Source organism: Grampus griseus, assembly GCF_964374135.1.
Source record: "Grampus griseus genome assembly, chromosome: 3".
In the NCBI taxonomy this organism is placed as follows: domain Eukaryota; kingdom Metazoa; phylum Chordata; class Mammalia; order Artiodactyla; family Delphinidae; genus Grampus; species Grampus griseus.
The window spans coordinates 28185633-28204973 of NC_139019.1; the positions used below are offsets into that span (position 1 = coordinate 28185633).

Consider the following 19341-nt stretch of genomic DNA (forward strand, 5'->3'; position numbering starts at 1 on the left):
ACTGGGAGTTTAAGACTTCAACATATGAATTTAGGGGAGACAGTTCAGCCCACAATGTGGACTCTTAGCAGGTATATTAAAAATACCTGAAACTCCTCACCCTGCTCAGATCGATAATGGATATTGAGTATGACTGCCCTGAACTTCCTGCCTTTCACTAAATCTCCTCTGGCAGAACCTCCCCAACACTGTGTGTGTATACATATGTGTGTATATGTGTATCTGTGTGCAACTCAGATGTATTCTCAAAAACAAAACAAAAAAGAGGGGTATGCAGAATGAATGGCTAGAATCTCAAGATAAGCACAGTGTCATCTAACATAAGGAACCTATCAGCCTGAATACTTTTTAAAATGTTACTAATGTGATAAAATGTAGGTACAGCACTGTCCATACTTCTTATGACCATGGAGATTTGAATGATATAGAGACAGGCATAGAGAATCCCCTGAAGAGGCTTAAGAGTTCCCAGCGTATGAGGCTATCCTCCCACATTCTTCTGAAAATGTCTTTTTTTGCCTCATGTCCTAGATGATAGTTTAGCAGGGTATACAATTCTAGGGGCAATTATTTTCTTTCCGTACTTTGAATTGTCCCCCTGGATTCTGAATTCTCTTGTTGCTGTTGAGAAGACTGGTATCTAATTATTTTTCCTTTTTGGGTAATCTCTTCTTTATCTCTGGTTCTTTTTATGATTTTTTTCTTCCTTTTTTCATTTTGTTTTGTTTTTAGTTTTCTAAAGGTTCATTATGATGCTTGTAGTAATGGGTTCATTTTTATTTATCTTGCTTCAGATTTGATATATTTCTCCAATCTAAGAATTCAGGTCTCTCACCAATTCAGGCTTTTCATTATTGTTTTGAATATTGCCTTTCTTCCATTTGTCTATTGTCTCCTTCTGGAACTCCAGCTAGATATATTTTGAACATCTGTTTTTTTCCTCCACATCTCTTAGCCTCAATTTCATAGTTTCCATGTCTTTCTCTCTCTGTACAGCATTATGAAGTGATTCTTCATCCCTCTCTTCCAGTTTAGTAATTCTCTTTAGCTGTGATATACCTGTCATTTAATCCACCCATTACATTTTAAATTTCAATCATTATATTTTACATTTCTAGAAATTCTATTTGGTTCTTTTCAAAACTGCCCATTTATCCTTTTTTTTTAAATTTGAAATTAACATTAATTTACTTTTTATAAGCATTTTATTTTTAAAAATTTTTATTGGAATATAGTGGCTTTACAATGTTGTGTGTTAGTTTCTCCTGTACATCAAAATGAATCAGCTATACGTATACATATATGCCCTCTTTTTTGGACTTCCTTCCCATTTAGGTCACCACAGTGCCCATTTATTCTTGATGGTCTTTTGTTCAATTCTTATGGTTACAATTCCCTCTGTTACTTCATAAATATGTTAAGCACACTTATTTTACATTTTGTATTAGATAATCCTATGCCCAAAGTTCTTGCAGGCTAATTCTGTTCTCCATTGTTTCTGCTGAGCCCAGTTTGTGGTGGCTCTTTTTTCATGTGTCTCTTATTTTTACTGTCAGTTCAAATAAGGCTCCTCTTAAATGTAAGAATCCTGAAGACTCTGGGTTGAAGCTGCGTCCCTCCTAATACCAGGTGCCTTGGGGTGTTATGAACTAGATGTATTCTTTAAATAATTTTTCTACCTGGAGTTTCCTGGACCATGCAAGTAGAGTAAATACTAAATCACCATGATGTCAGGCTTGGGATTATAAATTCACAGCCAAGACCTATTTTGTTTTCATTTTTCATGCCTTTTACCAAGGCTGAAATAAAGACATTTCCTGGTTGGCTTTCTTTCTGCTAGAGGATGGATTTTTTTTCCCTAAACCAACTTTTGACTTGAGAATGTAGATGTTTGAGACCCTAGCTTTCTCCAGGGTCTCAGTTCTCATCCCAACAGGCCTGTAGTCCCCCCACAGAGAACCAAGCTCCCTGGATCAGCAGATGCCCCAAACAGCCCCATTCTTCAGGGTCTGCTAGCCACTCTGGTTTCAACTTTTTTTCTTGCTGCCTGTGAATCTCACTTTCTTACAAGTTTAACTGTGCTTTTTAAACCAAATGCTTGGTGTATAGTACCCAGTGTTTCTACGTGTTTGTAGGGAAATTTTTTTCAGAATATCCCATCAGCCATGTTGCTGGAGGCCAGAGTCCATTCCCCAGCTCTGTAAGCTGGGGCTTCCGCAACCACCTAGGCCTTTCTCAGTTATGCCTGAAGAAATTGTGCTCTTGCTTCAGTTTAGTGGGACGGAGTGCCCCTATCCTTTGGGTGTCTATGAGATTCCAATAATCCATGGAAATATTGTAGTGTAGCAAACAGATCAAGGGGTCAGGCCTCAGAGAACTGGGGCTCTAGCTTTTTTTTTTTTTTTTTACTCCAAGGAAGGTTCAATTTAATGGGAAACTGCAACATGGACAACATAATGCCTTCACGTACATATGCTACAACTTTGTTCTCTTGCGGTTTAAAGAGACAGTGTAATTATCTTAAATTTACACAAAACATTATGAAACATGGTAGTTGTTCATGATTAAAATAAAGCAGCAATGTCAATTAAGTTAACAGTGTTAAATATATTCACATGATCACCACTGTGATTCAAAGTGGCCACGAGAGAAGTTACACAGCGATCTATGCACACAACATCTGCCACAATGGTGCTTGCCAGTCTGACTGCTTTGCAGACCAGGTAATTTTATGAGACAAATAATCTTGCATTGATTCTTTCATATGTTGAAAGCAATTAAATGTTGTAAGTAGTTTCATTCCTCTGGGGGAGGGGGAGGGGAGGGCCTCTAAAAAGTCAGTGCAAATTGAAGAGAGGTCTCCCTTCTTGAATATTGGAACTTGTTGACCAAGATACGATTCCTATAAGCTGAGGATAAACAAATCTTAAGATATCAAAGAATCTCATAACATTGTCATCAGCGTTTAGCAGATACTTGCCATAAAGAGGAATCCCAGTCCTATAGCAGGGCCTTCTGCGAGTACGGCTGCTGGGGCGGAGGTGGCTGATAGCTGCCTCTGGGCTGGGGCAGCGCTGATGTGAAAGTATAGTTCGGCACCTGGGACAGGCTGGTCCCCGCGTTCTGGCATATCATGACGACGGGGGCGGCAGCGGCGGCAGGAGGAGGACTGTCCACTGAAGCCTGGCTGGGCTACGTGCTCCCTTGAACAGAACTGCCCATTGTGTTGAGGTAGGAAGCCTGGGCCTGCTGACTAGGAAGGGCCGGGCTCGCGGTCAGTGGCACTGTTCCTTGGCTGAGAGAAGAGAGCTGCTCCAGGGGAAGGCTGTAGCTCTGGAGCTGGCCCATCTGTGCGTTCCCTGTGACCGGGTAAGCTCCACGCTGAGGAGGGCCTGGGTACACCTGAGGACCAGAAACACCAGGTGACTGAATATAATACTGCTGATTCTGTAATTTTGCACACATGGAATACATTGGATCTTCATTCCTTAACTTGGTATACAAGGACAGGGCCTCCATCACTTTAACATTGAGTTCTGAGAGCTCTGAATGTTCTCTATCAGTATCTTCCAGCTTCTCATCAATGAGAGGTCCCATCTGGTGACACATGGCTTCAAGATGAAGGAACTCTGGCAGATCTGGTTGATCATCACTGGGATCCGTACTTTGCAACATCTGCAGCAATTGGCCCATTTTATCTTCATCCATGTAGGCTTGTTCTGGCTCTGGTTCTATCGTTTCTACCTGAACATCATCACTAAATTGTACCATCTTCTCCGTTTTAATCATTTCTGGTTCAGCAGTGAGATCTGCAGTCACAAAATTAGAGGGGAATAACCCCAGGCCTTGATGGGTTTCACCTTTCCACCAGTTGGGGTCACTGTCATCAAGAACTGTAACAGGGCTTCGCTGGTGGTGCAGTGGTTAAGAATCCGCCTGCCAATGCAGGGTTCGAGCCCTGGTCCGGGAAGATCCCACATGCCGCGGAGCAAATAAGCCCGTGCACCACAACTACTGAGCCTGCGCTCTAGAGCCTGTGAGCCACAACTACTGATCCCGCGTGCCACAACTACTGAAGCCTGCGCACCTAGAGCCCGTGCTCCACAACAAGAGAAGCCACCGCAACGAGAAGCCCGCCCACCGCAACGAACAGTAACCCCCACTCACCGCAACCAGAGAAAGCCCACACACAGCAACGAAGACCCAACGCACCCAAAAATAAAAAAAATTAAATTAAATTAAAAAAAAAAAAGAACTGTAGCAATTTCTCCTACTCTAAAAGTAAGTTCATCATCTTCAGCAGCTTCCAAGTCGTATACAGCACGAACTTTTTGGCCTTCGTGTTGGTGGTTAGTTAAGAGATTAGATGTGCTTGGATACAAACTGGAAAGGGTGGTTGACTGCTGCCTTTGTTCCTTCAGTGACAACTCAATGGCTTTTGCTAGATCTTCTTTTTTGTTAGCCACAGTACCAGGATCTTTGGCTACAAGAGCTGGGCTTGCTTTTGCTTGTTCCGCAGCCTCAAACGGAAGGCAGGATCGTGTAGTGGAAGGAACACTGGACCGAGAGTCAGGAGGCCTGTGTCCTAGTTCCAGCTCTGTCAACTACTAGCTGTGGCCCTGGGCAAGTCACTTAGCCATTCTGGGTCTCAGTATCCTCACCTGACAGCCAATAGCTGGAAACGTTAACACCTTGTTCCTTAAGGTTATTAACCATTGCTGAGAGTCGACTAAGCTGTGGATGATTCTTAAATTCATCCATCCATTCAACCATAAGAGCCTTTAATTTTTCCCACACTTCAGGGTGACACTTGTTTAATCCATTGCTTACTTCACTAGCAAAATCTCTTGAACGTACTTCTAAGTGAAACATGTTGCCACAATTTGGTACACATACTCCTAGAAAAGTCAGAGCCTGCATAGCAACATGAGGATCTTTATGGTTCACCCTCCTCATAATAGACCGTAGGTCTGCATGGTGTCCACTGAGGTCAGCTGCCCACAAGGCTGGACGAAAAGCGACTGAGAGCTCTACGTTAAAGGGCTCCCAGAGCTCACACAGCTGCCAGAGCTCATACCAAAGTGGCCAGTCCTTGCAGCAGAGAGTTTAGGCCTTGGTGATGGGGCTACACCATCCCCAAAGACTATTCTAAATCCATCCAATAACCACCAGTGCGAGACTGGCCGGCTTTATCACAGCTATCCAAAATGAGGCCCCAGTCCTCAGCAGTATTCATCTCACCGGTTGCTTCCTCGACATCCTGATCGAAGGGATTGGTAGCAAAGAGAGGCATCTCCACTGCGTGCTGCGGTGTCCTCAGGGACTCCCCGTCGACACCAAGGGAGTCAGGGTGCGACCGAGGAAGGAAGGGTCCTCAGGCAAAAACAGCGACCGAGACGGACTCTCCGGGCTCCGCGGCAGCTCGTCCTCTCCCCGAGCCCCAGCTACCGCGGTGGCGGCAAGCGCGGAGGAGCGGGGGCTCCAGCTTTGAGTCTGCTCCTTAGACAAATCCCTAAAACTCTGTGTAACTTAGTTTTTTTTTTTTTTTTTTTTTTTTTTTTTTTTGCGGTACGCGGGCTGTACCCGGTATGCGGGTACTCTCAACCACTGCGCCACCAACTCAGTTTTTTTATTGCACAATAGGACAGTAATTATTGCCTTACTTATTTTTTATAATGGGGGGGTAAAAAATGTGACAAGTGGGTGTAAAAATCCTTTGTTAACTCTAAAGAGTGGTATCGATGCCAGCCACTGTGTAGCTAAGAGATAGTATCAGGCTCCGCTTTGCAAAGAGAATGAACTTTGCTCCATACGCCTCCCGGGGCGGGGCGTCGGGGGGATCTGCCTGAGGAAGGTATCCAGATTCATTTGCAAGGATTAAAAATGTACTTTTCTGGGGAACTAGCACATAGCGTATACTACCAGTATCTTCCTTCTGCGTATAAACAACATAAAACCACAGCAAAAAGCAAGGGTTGGGGCTTCCCTGGTGGCGCAGTGGTTGAGAGTCTGCCTGCCGATGCAGGGGACGCGGGTTCGTGCCCCGGTCCGCGAAGATCCCACATACCAGGGAGCGGCTGGGCCCGTGAACCATGGCCGCTGAGCCTGCGCTTCTGGAGCCTGTGCTCCGCAACGGGAGAGACCACAACAGTGAGAGACTCGTGTACCGCAAAAAAAAAAAGCAAGGGTTGAAGAAAAAACCACACACAAACTCTTAAAATACAAATTGTGTATTTTTGCACCTTAGGAGATCAGCCTGTCTAAATATTTGTGTTCATTCAGTTCCATTGATTTTGCACCATCTGACTCTTCTGAGTTTCTTCAAGCTCTTTAACGATGGTCTGAACTCCTCAGGCCAGATTCATTAGAAAAACACCTTCATCACTCTATCCTGTTGCACTTGCCCATCAATCTCACCTTGACTGGGGAGCCTGCTCTGGATATCTCTAAGCTCCCTCTTTTGCTACTGCGTCTGTATCTTTTATCAGTGACCTGTCCCTTTGGAAAGGGCAGTGATCTTCTGTCTCTCCCACAGATGCGCCGAGGGTACCCCTGCCTCCACTTCCACTATGTTTGTCTGCCTCCTTATGTTACAACCCAAAAGGGTTTGTTTTGGTTTTTTCCCTCCAAGGTTTTTAAAGCTTGGCTACAAGGTGTGGGGCTTGGTTCTTCAGACCAGCATCAGGGCTGGGAAATTGTTAAAAAGGCAGAATTTCAAGCCTTTCTTCAGATCTACTGAATCAGAACCTACTTTTTCAAGAGATCTCAGGGGATTCAGATGCACATTAAAGTTTGAAAACCAGGGCTTCCCTGGTGGCGCAGCGGTTAAGAATCCGTCTGCCAATGCAGGGGACACGGGTTCGAGCCTTGGGCCAGGAAGATCCCACATGCCGCGGAGCAACCAAGCCCGTGCGCAACAACTACGAGCCTGCGCTCTAGGACCTGCGAGCCACAAGTACTGAAGCCCACACGCCTAGAGCCCATGCTCCTCAACAAGAGAAGCCACCGCAATGAGAAGCCCGCGCACTGCAACAAAGAGTAGCCCCGGCTCACCGCAACTAGAGAAAGCCCACATGCAGCAATGAAGACACAATGCAGCCAAAAAAAATAAAAGAAAGAAAGAAAATAAATAAAGAAAAATTTTTTAAAAGTTTGAAAGCACTGTTTTAAAAATCGTCATACTGAAAGAACATTTTTAAACCAATAATTTGCAAATGTATTGTGTGTAAGAGTCCCTTGGGATGCTCCTTAAACATGCAGATTTTCTGATCCACCCAATGGAGAACTGAGTCAGTATTTCTGTGGACTAGTGCAGAGGCCACACTTGGAGAAACTCACTTTCAAACAGAAAAAGTAGAGCATCTTCACTGTGCTTTTCATCAGTGGAAGGTGTTTCTAGCATGTTAGGGTGATTCGCTTCTGACACACTTGTCGAGGTATAAGGGCAGTCAATTTCGGGGTTTTTTCCCTTTCAGAAACCTCCTAGATTCCTTCATCGAGGCTCCTAGGTGTTCAGACTTCTTCCTCAAGTTTTCCCAGGGGCAACTGTAGCCACCCCAACTTTACCTGGCTCACGTGTGCTTTCACCTCTGCTTTCCGCAGTGTGTACTTGGGGAAGAGGGGCCCAGCGTGCGTTAGACCACCTGCCCAGAAAGCAAGTGAGCATCTCCTCAGTACAGTCCGTCCGCCTTGACTCTGACGGGCAGGGATATGTCACTCTTCTCTCTGCACCTGCTACCGGAGAGGATGAAAGATAATGGTATTTAAAACACGGGGGAAATCTCTTTTAAATGGCTGTTTTATTAGATCCCTGTCACTTGATTTCCTCCCATCTTACTGAAGCCAGAATGTGCTCACAAACCCCTGTCCAAGCTGAATATTCAGGTTGGGTTCAAATTCCAGCCCTGGTGTTTTCTTACTAGGTGACCTTCAGCAACTTTCTTAAGCTTCCCTGATCTAGTTCCTCACCTCTAAATGGAAATAATAAGAGCATGTACCCCAGAAGGTTGTTGTGAGGATTTTCAGAGTTAATGCTTGCCAAATATTGTTCTACGCTTGCTGCAAAATAAGCATTGCTAAATTTTAACATATTATCAAAAAAGATGCTTTGGCAGAGATAGCTAGATGCCTACCTACGGTGGACTGGTACTTTGCTCGTCCCCTGTGAACCCTGCTTCCTGGATTTTATGCCTTTGTGTAATTGCTTCCCACTTTGACTTTGGATTCGGCCAGGCCATGAGCTTTGGCCAATGGGACCATGGCAAGCATGGTGTAAGTGGAGGCTTGATAAGCACTTGCACACTGAGGTGCATGCCCTCAGAACGTTCCTTCTTGGAACCCAGCCACCAGTCCATGAGGAAGCCCGAGACACCACGTGAAGGAGAACCAATGTCTCAGCCAACAATCCCTAGCTGACCTCCAGTCAGGAACCAACACTAACCACCAGCTCTAGGAGTGAGACCGTTTCAGGTTATTTGGCCATTCCAGAACCACCTGGTCAACCCACAGAATCATGAGAAATAATAGATAATATTGTTGTTGCTGGTTTTTTTTCTTCTTTTTTTAAAAAATTATTTATTTATTTATTTATTGGCTGCATTGGTTCTTCCTTGCTGCGTGTGGGCTTTTCCCTAGTTGCAGCGAGCAGGGGCCACTCCCTGCTGCGGTGCATGGGCTCCCCACCGCGGTGGCCTCCTTGCTGCAGAACACGGACTCCAGTTGCACAGGCTTCAGTAGTTGCAGCATGTGGCTCACGGGCTTTGTTGCTCCGTGGCATGTGGGATCTTCCCGGACCAGGTCTCAAACCCGTGTCCCCTGCATTGGCACGCGGACTCCCAACCACTATGCCACCAGGGAAGCCCCTGTTGTTGCTGTTTTAAGCCACTAAGTTTTGAGGTCGTTTGTTTCACAGCAACAGATAAACCCAATATCCATTCTCCCCGTTTCCACATTAGCAGAACCCCAATTTTATTTTATGTACAACGTACCCAGCAAAAAATTCTGTATTTCCTTCCCTTCCTTTCAGAGGGGGCTGGCCATGTGACACAGTTTTGACCAATAAAATTAAGAAGTTGAGTGGGGCTTTCAGAAGATCTCCCTAAGAGGGGTAGGCCACACTGGCTGTCCACTCTTCCCCTTCTGCCTGCCTGGAACACAGAATGGATGCTGTAGGCAGGTAAGCTGTCTTCTGACAATGAGGGGAAAATCTAGAGAATCACAGAGACCTCAGACCTGACAGCCTTGAGCCACTGATCTAAATAAAGCAACTTTTCAGAATATGAGAAAAACAAGCCCCTATTTTGTTAAAGCCACTGTTACCTCCTAACAGTCCCTGTTATCACTGTAACAGGCAGCTGATTCCAACGCTCATGATGTTTCAATCACATTATTTACTAGCACGGAGGCTGCGTAGTATAGTCGTCTTCAGTCCAGGCTGCACTCTAGAATTGGAATCTCTGTGGGTGGAGGTGAGTTTACTTGTATTTTGGTTCCCATAGCACACTGCTTCATAATAGTTCAGCAGAATAGTACGCCTTGCGTTTTCAAGGGTACAGCTTGCCTGGCAACATGGCTTGGCAAAACCACAGAATAGTGCTGAGGAGCTAGAAAGCAACATGGAGGCCTTTGCTGTTTTCTTTTCATGACTCTTTGTCCATGTATGCCTAAGATCATCTCTTCAAATAGGTTGGAGGTCAAGGACATCTCATATTTCTTTTTACTATGTGTGCTCAATGCTGTACCTTACATATTAGCCAGTAATTTTCCATAAAGATTTAGCAAATTGTGCCCTAGAAGTGTTTAAACTATATCCTATGACCATTTTTATGTTAATTTGTTTGTTTGTTTGTTTGCGGTACGCGGGCCTCTCACTGTTGTGGCCTCTCCCGTTGCGGAGCACAGGCTCCGGACGCGCAGGCTCAGCGGCCATGGCTCACGGGCGCAGCCGCTCCGCGACATATGGGATCTTCCCAGACTGGGGCACGAACCCGTGTCCCCTGCATCGGCAGGCGGACTCTCAACCACTGTGCCACCAGGGAAGCCCACTCTCAGCCTTTTGATAACCAACCCCCTCCTTGATGTTTGTGAGCTCCTCACAATGCCCTCCTCCACTGACTCAATGGCAGATACTTCTGGAATTTCTGACACGCACAGCAGAACAACCAATGTGGCACATGGATCGCTCTTTGGATTACCTTAAAATGCTCTTTCCAAGAAAGGAGAGGCCAAGAAGATTGAGCTTTTGGTATTTGTTCCAAGGTGATGACACCTGGGTTCTCATCTTCTCTTATCCAGTCCTCTGCCAGAACAGGGAGAAGTAGTGAGATCAATGTGAGAGTTGTTTTTAAACAGAGGTGGCCTGAAAGCAATATGACATGGTGGTTACGAGGACCTCTCTGGAGTCGGGCATCCCACACCTCCATTCTTGGCTCCATTCTTTCTGGTTCTAGGATTTGGACAAGTTGCTGGATCTATTTAAAGCTCAGTTTCTGCACTCTAAAAACAGGATAATACTCTGTCCAAGTTGCTGTGCGAAGTAAGGAAAACGGCATCTACTAAATCCTCTATCCATACTTAGCTCTTGAGCAGACAGTGGTGCACAGCAGTTAAGAGTGAAGGCTCGAGAGCTGGACTGCCCTGGTTTGAATCCCAACACTACTACTTCCCAGCTGTGTGACTTTGGGCAAGTTACTTAATCTCTCTGTGCCCCAGTTCCCTCATGTGCCCAACGGGGATGATAATGGTACTTATACGTTTGACGTAAGGATTAATTTGACCTAACATTAGGTGGGCCTGACATCTCAGTTTGCTCAGGACAGTTGCAGTTTATGCCTTTTGTCCGGTATCCTGGCTGGTTCAGCATTCGCCTGCCCTACTTCACTCTCAGAAGTGTCACAGGTTGTAAAATTAAGTATATATCGCTTAGAAGAGTGCCTGGTACACAGTAGGCGCTAAATGTGTGTTAGCTGCTGATATCAGCCCCCATAGCAGTGCTATGCAATAGAAATACAATGTAAGCCAGATAGTAACTTGTCAATTTTCTACTTCGCTACATTTTAAAAAGCAAAAAGAAATAACTGAAATTAGTGTCTATAATATATTTAACCTAATATATCCAAAATATCAGCATTTCAATGTGTAATCAGTGTAAAAATTATTTGTGAGATATTTTTCTTTGTTAGTCTTTGAAATTTGGTGCGTATTTTGCATTTGTTGCACATCTCAGTTTGGACTAGTGACATTTCACATGCCCAGTAGCCTAGTAGAGTAGTGACATTTCAGGTGTTCACACGTGGCTAGTGGCTGCCATACTGGACAGCGCAGTTCTGCAGACTTTCCATTCCTCATTGGAGATGATGGGCCAGACGGTCTTAAGACCTTCTCAGGTCTGTAGTGTCAAGGTTCAGATGCTTAGCTTCTCTGCCATACTCCTACAATCGGGGCTCTGATGCAGGGCTGCGGAATGTATTTTTACTAAACATCTTAGCCTTCCCTCCCCATCGGGTGCCCAAGTCACTGAGAAGGAAAGGGTAGTAACCTACCCTTGGAGAAATTTCTGCTGGCTTCCTGGCGAGTGGAGAAACCATGGGCTAATCAGTGTTTGCACGCCACTTTATTACTATGGTCTTACTCAATTATGAAAAGCAATGCCACACGTATTGATTTCTCCCATGTCACAGTTTCCTCCTATTTGGAAACATCGTCAAGAAAACACAAAAGGTGGTTTTGCTATGAACATTTGGCCTTTTCCCCGTAGACGATCTCTCTCCAAACTTCTGATTGTGTTTTTGTTCCATTCTCTGGACTGGGTCCAATATCACCACATTCCTCTAAATTATGCTGCCTCTAACTAGACCCAGAAATGCAGTCAGATCCTGACCAAACACCAAAGAGTGGAGGGGTACTTTTTGATTCTGGTACTTTTCGGCTATCTCTATCTCCTCCTTCAGGGACAGTTTCTTTTTATCCCAACAAGTCTTAGCTTTGTTTTCTCAAACGTAAGAAGATTTTAATCTGGGGAGAACTGATATTGGTGAGAGATGGAGCAAGAAAGAAGGAATGTAATATTATTTAATTTCAAAAATAAAAATTGAGCCCCACCAATCGATGAATCTCATTTATGGATCCTAAGTACTGGCTAGCAACACTATTAGGACCTGCTAGAACAGACCCTTTGCCATAACATGTGGGGACAACGTTGCATGTGAAGGCTCTTCAAACTAAGAGAATGGTCTTAGGATGTTAGAGGCCATGTAATGCAACGTTCTCTTTTACTGAGTGGGAAAGTGGGCCAGGTGAGATTCAAACACGTGGTGCAGTTCAAAGGGCAAGTGAGTCAAACACAGGGGTCGGGAAACCTGGTCCCCTGGCTCTTATTACTCTTAGTATTGCACATCACACCACAGTTGCTTTGATTTGGGGATACTTCTCCTATTGAAATTCAACATGCTGTTCATTCCCAAAAGGTTCTACCAACTTTATGCAGTTTATATGGTCATTTTATCCTTGCTTCCACATCTCAAACCCTTTCACGCGGTTCAGCTCTCCATCCAAGGGTGGTGTTCAATGTATCCTGAACCCAATTAGCACTTTCTAAAAGGCCTGGGCAATAACACCACTTGGTGGTCAAGCATGGGTGTTCAATCCCATACTTGACCACCAATCTCCCTGCAGGTGGCAGAATGTCAGCTGTGGTCCGAGCAGGTGGTTTGAGTTTCAACGGAGGGTGGGAGCTGGTAAAGGGTCTTGGCACAAAGATTAACTATGAATCCTTCCCTCCACAACAATCTCTCACCCAGACTAATGTAGATGGTGGGATTATAAATCAAGGAGAATAGTGGTGGGGTGGTGGTGGTGGGATGAATTGGGAGATTGGGATGGACATATATACACTGATATGTATAAAATGGATAACTAATAAGAACCTGCTGTATAAAAAAATTCTAAAATTAAAAAATAAACAAATAAATAAATTAATTAAGGAGAATAAGCACACAAGCCACCTATGGGAGCCACAGGGCTGACAGGGGCCTACCAGCCCCCAAGCAGGTAGCTGGGACAGGGCCTGGCCATGTAGAAGAAAAAAAAAAAAAAAGAAGAAGAAGAGGGACAGGGTTCCTATGAATAAAAGGCTGATGACCCCGCCTTACACAGTTTTGTCTGATATTTTAACTCCTTCAGCTACAGAATACACACATTAAGTTTCCAAAGCAGCACGGTACACCCTGTACCCCGTTCCAATGCCCACCCTGCCAGCTGCCACCGCTTGAATGACACTGACCTGCTGAAAGGGGAACAGAAAACTCACACGTGGCAGTATTGTTCCCGATAAACACCGTACGCCACACCATTCATATGAACTGCAATGAAAAACCGTATTGTGGAAATCGCCAGAACTAAACCAAAAAGAAGTTTACCAGTTCCCGTGTCTTTCAGAGGGTGATTTGAGAGGGATAAAAGACAGGAAGAGGAGTGTACGTCTTGCTTTAAACCCGCTCTTCCTCACTTCTCTAAGGAATCTCTGACCTATGATTTAGGAAGGGAAGACCATGCAACTAGTTACACAGCTTTTGCTCTCTGTTTGATAAGTCACCTGTTACAGCTAAGACAGGCTGTTCCCTTGGCTTGGCCATGGGTGGGGGAGACAGGGGTACAGATGAAGTCTGACCTGGGGTCATGGAGATCTGACCAAGACATTATAAACTGAACTCAGGTTAATTTCAGTTTTGTTGGAATTTTAAAAAAAATCAATTGATTGAGTCGATCTCACCAAAAAAAGGACTCATACCACTCATTTATTCTAGAAAACTTCCTGCCCTGTGCAAAGGACGTAGAGTTAACGGGGGGAACACAGGGGCTTTGGTGATTAAAGACTTTTCTTTTTTTAACATCTTTACTGGAGTATAATTGCTTTACAATGTTGTGTTAGTTTCTGCTGTATAACAACATGAATCAGCTGTATGTATACGTGTATCCCCATATCCCCTCCCTCTTTAGCCTCCCTCCCACCATCCCTATGCCATCCCTCTAGGTTGTCACAAAGCATGGAGCTGATCTCCCTGTGCTATGTGGCTGCTTCCCACTAGCTATCTGTTTTACACTTGGTAGTGTATATATGTCCATGTCACTCTCTCACTTCGTCCCAGTTTACCCTTCCTCCTCCCCATGTCCTCAAGTCCCTTCTCTAAGTCTGCGTCTTTATTCCTGTCCTGCCCTTAGGTTCATCAGAAGACTTTTTAAGCCACAGCTGGTTAACATGATCAAAATGAGTGGCAAAGCCGTCCCAAATTTAACGGGAGGTGGAGAGCTTTGAAATCCTTGGAACTACAGGAGGAGCCCATCACGACTCAAACGCCGGGCTCAGCGGGCTGGGGAAAAGAGAGGAGCTGTCGGCGCCTCCTTTGCATCCCAGACCCTGCGGGGAGGGCGTTCCCCATGGTGCCTCTCAGTTCAGACGGTAGGTTTCTCCTTCCTAACTCTCCGAGCAATACTTAACGCTGGTAGTTTTCTCCTGCCACCTGATGAGCGTTACCGAACATATTCCAACCAACTGGTTCAGTCCAGAGACTACGAGCATGTTCCAGTTTACTTTCTGTTCAGTAATTTTGGAAAATATGACCGATTTGATTCTGGTTAGAAAGCGCTTGGATCAGCGACTTTAAAACACCCCACGACCGCAAACGACTTTGGACGTTAACCAGAAATGTATTACTATTCAGGATCTCATCCGTCCTAAACCCTGGGGTCAGAGCACCGGTGGTTTCCATTAACTTCAGGTGATGATGATGAAAGATCCACGGGGGAGAATCCCACGATCCGTGGAAAACTAAAAGCAAGCCGCGGACGCCCAGGGCGCGCGGGCCGAGAGTACCTCCCGCAGGTCCGGATCACCTGACTCGCGGAATTTGGGGCCGCGCGGGGTGGAAGGGGAGGGGAATGGTTAGCACCTCCCTTCCCGCTCCCGCGGGATCCGGGTCGGCGGGGGCCGGCGCCGGGCGGCCACGTGGTGGTGCTGCCCCCGCCCCGCCCCGCCGGCCCAGCCCGGGAGCCGCGGCGCTCACTGACCCCCGCAGCGGGGGAGGAGGAGGGACCGAGGCGCAGGAAGCTGAGCAGGAAGCGAGCCCGGCGTCCGCGTTTTTCCTGGGGAAGCGGCGGGCGGGGTGGCGCAGCCAGCGGGGCCCGGGAGCCGCCGCCGCCGCCTAGATGGGGTGAGTGCGCGGCGCCGAGAGTCGGGAGGCTCCCCGGAGCGGGCTCACGGGCTCCGGTCCCCGCCTTTGTGTCTGGGGTTCGGACGAGGGAGGCGGCCAGATAGGCGCGGACGACGCGCCGGCGGAGTGGCTCGGCGGGCTGGCAGCGAGGGTCCCGCCACCAGTCCCTTGTCCCCGCCGGCCGCCCGCTGTCTGCAGAGGGCAGACTGGGAAACACAGGAAGAGGAGGATGGTGGGCGTCAGAGCAGAAAGGGAGGACGAGCCAAGTTAGGAGCGGGGTTTTCTCCTACCGGCCCCCGCGACTCGCAGGCCGGCTGGGGCAGGGGTGGGTGCGGAGGGAGCGCGGGTGGGAATGAATGACCAGTCCCTGGCAGGGCGTTCTGGGTGCCCCGAGTCGGCTCCTGTCCCACCTGCCTGGCCCGCCTGCGTCTGGCTCCCCCCAGTCCCTGCTTCAGGGCTCGACCCGCCTCCGCGCTGAGCTTGGAGGAGCTGGGGAGGAAGGCGCGAGCGGGAGACTCGGGGGGCTCGGCGACCGAGGGTCCGCTATTGTTCTTTTTCTGACTCCGGGAGCCCTCCGCTGGCCCAAGGGTGCTGGCAGGGCCACTCCGGGCCTGCGACTGACCCCGCTCCCCGTCCTTCCTGTCCGTTTCCCCACCACAGCTCCGAGGAGGGCCGGGAGGAGAGATGCTGGAGTTCGGGCAGCCTTCGGGCAGCTGGGGCTTTGGGAGGAGGCAGGATGTGGAGCCGCGCGCGAGAGGGGCGCCCGCCCGCCATCTATCCCAACCTCTGCCCGGGAGGGTGGGTACCCTCCCTAACCACCCCCCTTCGCTGCTGGCTCGGGCAGGTTTTTGTGCCTGCGGTTTAGTTTCTGCAGTTTGCAGAGTACATCTGCTAACCCCGGGCTCTCGCTCTCCTTTGAGTTTGGACCTCGTCCCCCGCTTTTGTGGAGGGGGGTGGGCCTCAGGGCCGGGAGAGACAGCAGACGCGGCAGACGGAGCCCAGGGGAAAGTGGAGGCGCTGCAAGTGATCTCCCAGCGCCTGGGCTCTGTAGCCAGGCTTGGGCTTCTCCAAGGAGCCCAGCTCAGCGCAACTTTGTTTCCAGTGATTGGGGCAAATCTGCGGACTTAAGGCCGCTCACCTGAACCAGCGGCTTCCCTTGGCCACAGGCTCACAGGTGACTTAGATGGGTTTCTCTTTTCCTTCCGCGAGAGGAGACTACCGAGCGCCCTGCCAGTTCTCTGGAGAATGTCATCTCAAGACCGTCAGGGCCTGGCAGAGGGAGAAATTGGTTTACTGATCAGTGAGACTTAAAAGAAGCTCATCTTAGCGAGGAGCGTCTCACCTCCTTGAGGTCTGAGCAAAGTTGGAAAAGAGAGAGTGTATCACAGGGAGGCTGGATTTTGATTGCTCTGTCCCCAGCCTGCAGAGTCGTTTACAGGTGTGGCTGGGAATTTTATTACTGATGGATGTAATCAGATCATCCTTTCTTAATGATGCTTACTTAACCAGTGTCATATTTTTTCCCTTCCGCTTGTAAGATAATAGATTTTATGTGAGGAAATGTATCCAGTTCTTGTAATTTTTAACCAGTGCTTGCAGAACTTGGATTGGGAGAGGTGCTCCCATTCTGGGCTGTCTCCATTCATCGAAATGCTTCAGTAATGAATGTATTGTATCATTTACACTCCTTAGATGTGTTTTTATGGCTTTTTGGGGGGGGTAGGGAGGGAGGGTTATAACCCTGTTGAAAAATCTTATTACTGTTATCTGTGAAATTGAAATAAAGTAATGGATGCTGGGCCTTGGAGATTCAATGGGGACGTGATGTAGTGCCCCTGTCTGCTAGTAGTGTATCTGACAATGAAGTTCTGTCTCCAGACTGCCACTTCTATAGCATCTTTGAGGCCGGCACACCTAGTATCACTCACCTTTTAAAGGTGAAGAACCTGAGCTTTGCAAGTTCGGGGAACTCGGCCTTGGAGTCACTGGAATGTGATGAAGGAGCTTTGTCTGTCTCTCTGTTCCTTCCTTCTAGCCTTCCTCTTTTTCCAAATAAAAGTATGAAAAATCTCAAACGTACCTAAAGAGAACATAGTAAGGCTTCCATTTTTCCACGACTTATGTTTGAGTTGCTAATCTTTCCATATTTGCTTCATACCCCCCCACACCTGCCCCTTAAAAATAAACTGTAACTGAAATATTTTATCCATCCTTCCTCCTCTGCCTCCATCCTCAGGTAACCACTAACGTGAAGTCAGTGTACACAGTGCCCAGAGGTGTTTGGTACTTCGGTATTACATATCCGCAAACTGTATCTGCGAGCTTGTGTGTTTAACATTTTATTTAAATGGCATAATTCTATATACACACGGCTTGCATTTTTAAATTTGTCATTATGTGTTTGAGGTACATGTAGATCTTATTTACTTTAGCTGCTACAGAGAACTCTAGTGTAGGAATAAATTATAGCATACGCTTTTCCTCACCAAGAGAAAATTTGAGTTTCCACTTTTTCACTGTTATACTTTTTCTTCAGAGGACAGTTGATCTTTCCCACTTTTTTACTGTAACAGTGCTGCAGTCAACATCTGAGGCATGTTCCCTTGAGTAGTTTCTTTGTTACACACCTATACATTTGATTGCTGGGTAGTGAGATCTAGGTAATGATGCATTTATTATTTCTTCCTCAGCAATATGTAGGGTGTATGTAGGGTCTCTCCTGGTTATTTGCTGAATGAAAAGTGAAATTGATCCATTTTTAGCTCTAAGAGTGTTAGTTGGCTGGATTCTTTAGTTTTTTCAATTAAAAAAAAATAAGAGTGCCTCTTAATTATAAAGTTGGAGCATCAGACAGAAGTGTGGTGCTGCGTTTGGGATACGTGTGCTGAAGCCTTTTCTTGGCCAGTCACTGGTGGTGTAACCCTGGGTTACTCACTCTACCTTCTCGTCCTCATTTCTTCAGACTTGGAAAGATTAAGGGGCTTGAGTATGCATGTACAAAGGCACATTCCTGCTCTAAGTGTGTATGAAAATATGGCTGTGTTCATGACATTTTGCCCTGAATTGTAACCTCTTAATCTGGAAGCAGTTCAAGGCATTTAAACCCATTGGTTTCCTCATTATTCCTTCAAATTACCAGGCACACTCCTGTCTCAGAGCCATCGCGTTTACTGTTCCCACTCTCTGGACTGCTCTTCCCCTAGATGTCTCCAGGGCTGTGGCCCTCAACCCCTTAGCTCTTCACTTAGACATCACCTTCTCAGCCCATCTTCCCTGGCCGCCCCCTTCCAGCATGTCCTGCTGCTCTTTTCTCCTTTATTTGTTTGTTTATTTATTCATCCATTTACTTATTTATTTTTGACCAGGGGTCGAACCCGGGCCCCCAACAGTGAAAGCACCAGTCCCTAGCCACTGGACACGGAGAGTTCCCTTTTCTCCTTTATTTTCTTCCACGGCACTTAATTGCCTTCAAACTTGCCAGAAGTTTGTATTAGTTTGGTTCATATCAGTAGTCTGTCTGTCCTTACTAGAATATGTGCTCCAGGAAGACAGGGGTTTTGTCTCTTTTTGTTTACTGTTGAATCCCTAGTGTCTAGAACATTGTTGACGTACCGTAAGTACTCACATGTTTGTTGAATGAAAGAATTTCATGCTTTTTTGTTGTGATTTTTCTACTTAGAATTTCTCTTAGCACATATCGGATATCCTAAGTGGTGCTGGCTGTTCTCCCAGCTGTATTTGAGTGCCCCAGATGTCGTATTTACAGGTTGCATCAGGATAAAAACACAGGTTCTTATACACAAAGCACTTCATTTAAGTCTGTGTGATCTATCCCACAAAGCACTTGTGTCTTCATATTTTTCTGCAGCATTTACCTAAACCTGAATTCAAAAGAAAACATAAGTAACACGATGCTCAGAAGCACACCCATCTTTCCTTTTCTTGGTACCTTCGCTTTCCCACATTTTAAATGTGGAAGATGTATAACCAAGTGATGTTCCCCCTCCATTCCATACAGGATCCAAACAGACTAGAAACGGTCTCGAGTAACACCCACCACACTGAATTTCTAAGAATAGAAAGTGCATTTCTCAGGATTGTTGCAGAGGGTTTACTCATCATTGCTCTGATTTTG

General features: G+C 46.5%; 2 protein-coding genes across 2 annotated transcripts in view; one reads left to right on the forward strand and one right to left on the reverse strand.

Moving 5' to 3' along the window:
* Window positions 1-3000: 3000 nt before the first annotated feature.
* On the reverse strand, window positions 3001-5293 carry LOC309820355 (signal transducing adapter molecule 1-like; the record flags this gene model as incomplete). The annotated part of the gene is given in 6 exon segments (XM_082651057.1): window positions 3001-3192; window positions 3196-3894; window positions 4257-4520; window positions 4662-4685; window positions 4687-4970; window positions 5170-5293. Coding segments are annotated over 6 exon segments (1587 nt in total).
* A 9789-nt stretch (window positions 5294-15082) lies between these two features.
* The window catches only part of RAI14 (retinoic acid induced 14), a 147218-nt gene continuing 142959 nt past the window's right edge, over window positions 15083-19341 (forward strand). The window contains exon 1 of the mRNA XM_082652304.1: window positions 15083-15206. The gene's annotated coding sequence lies outside the window, so the exon portion shown is untranslated. The remainder of the gene's footprint in view (window positions 15207-19341) is intronic.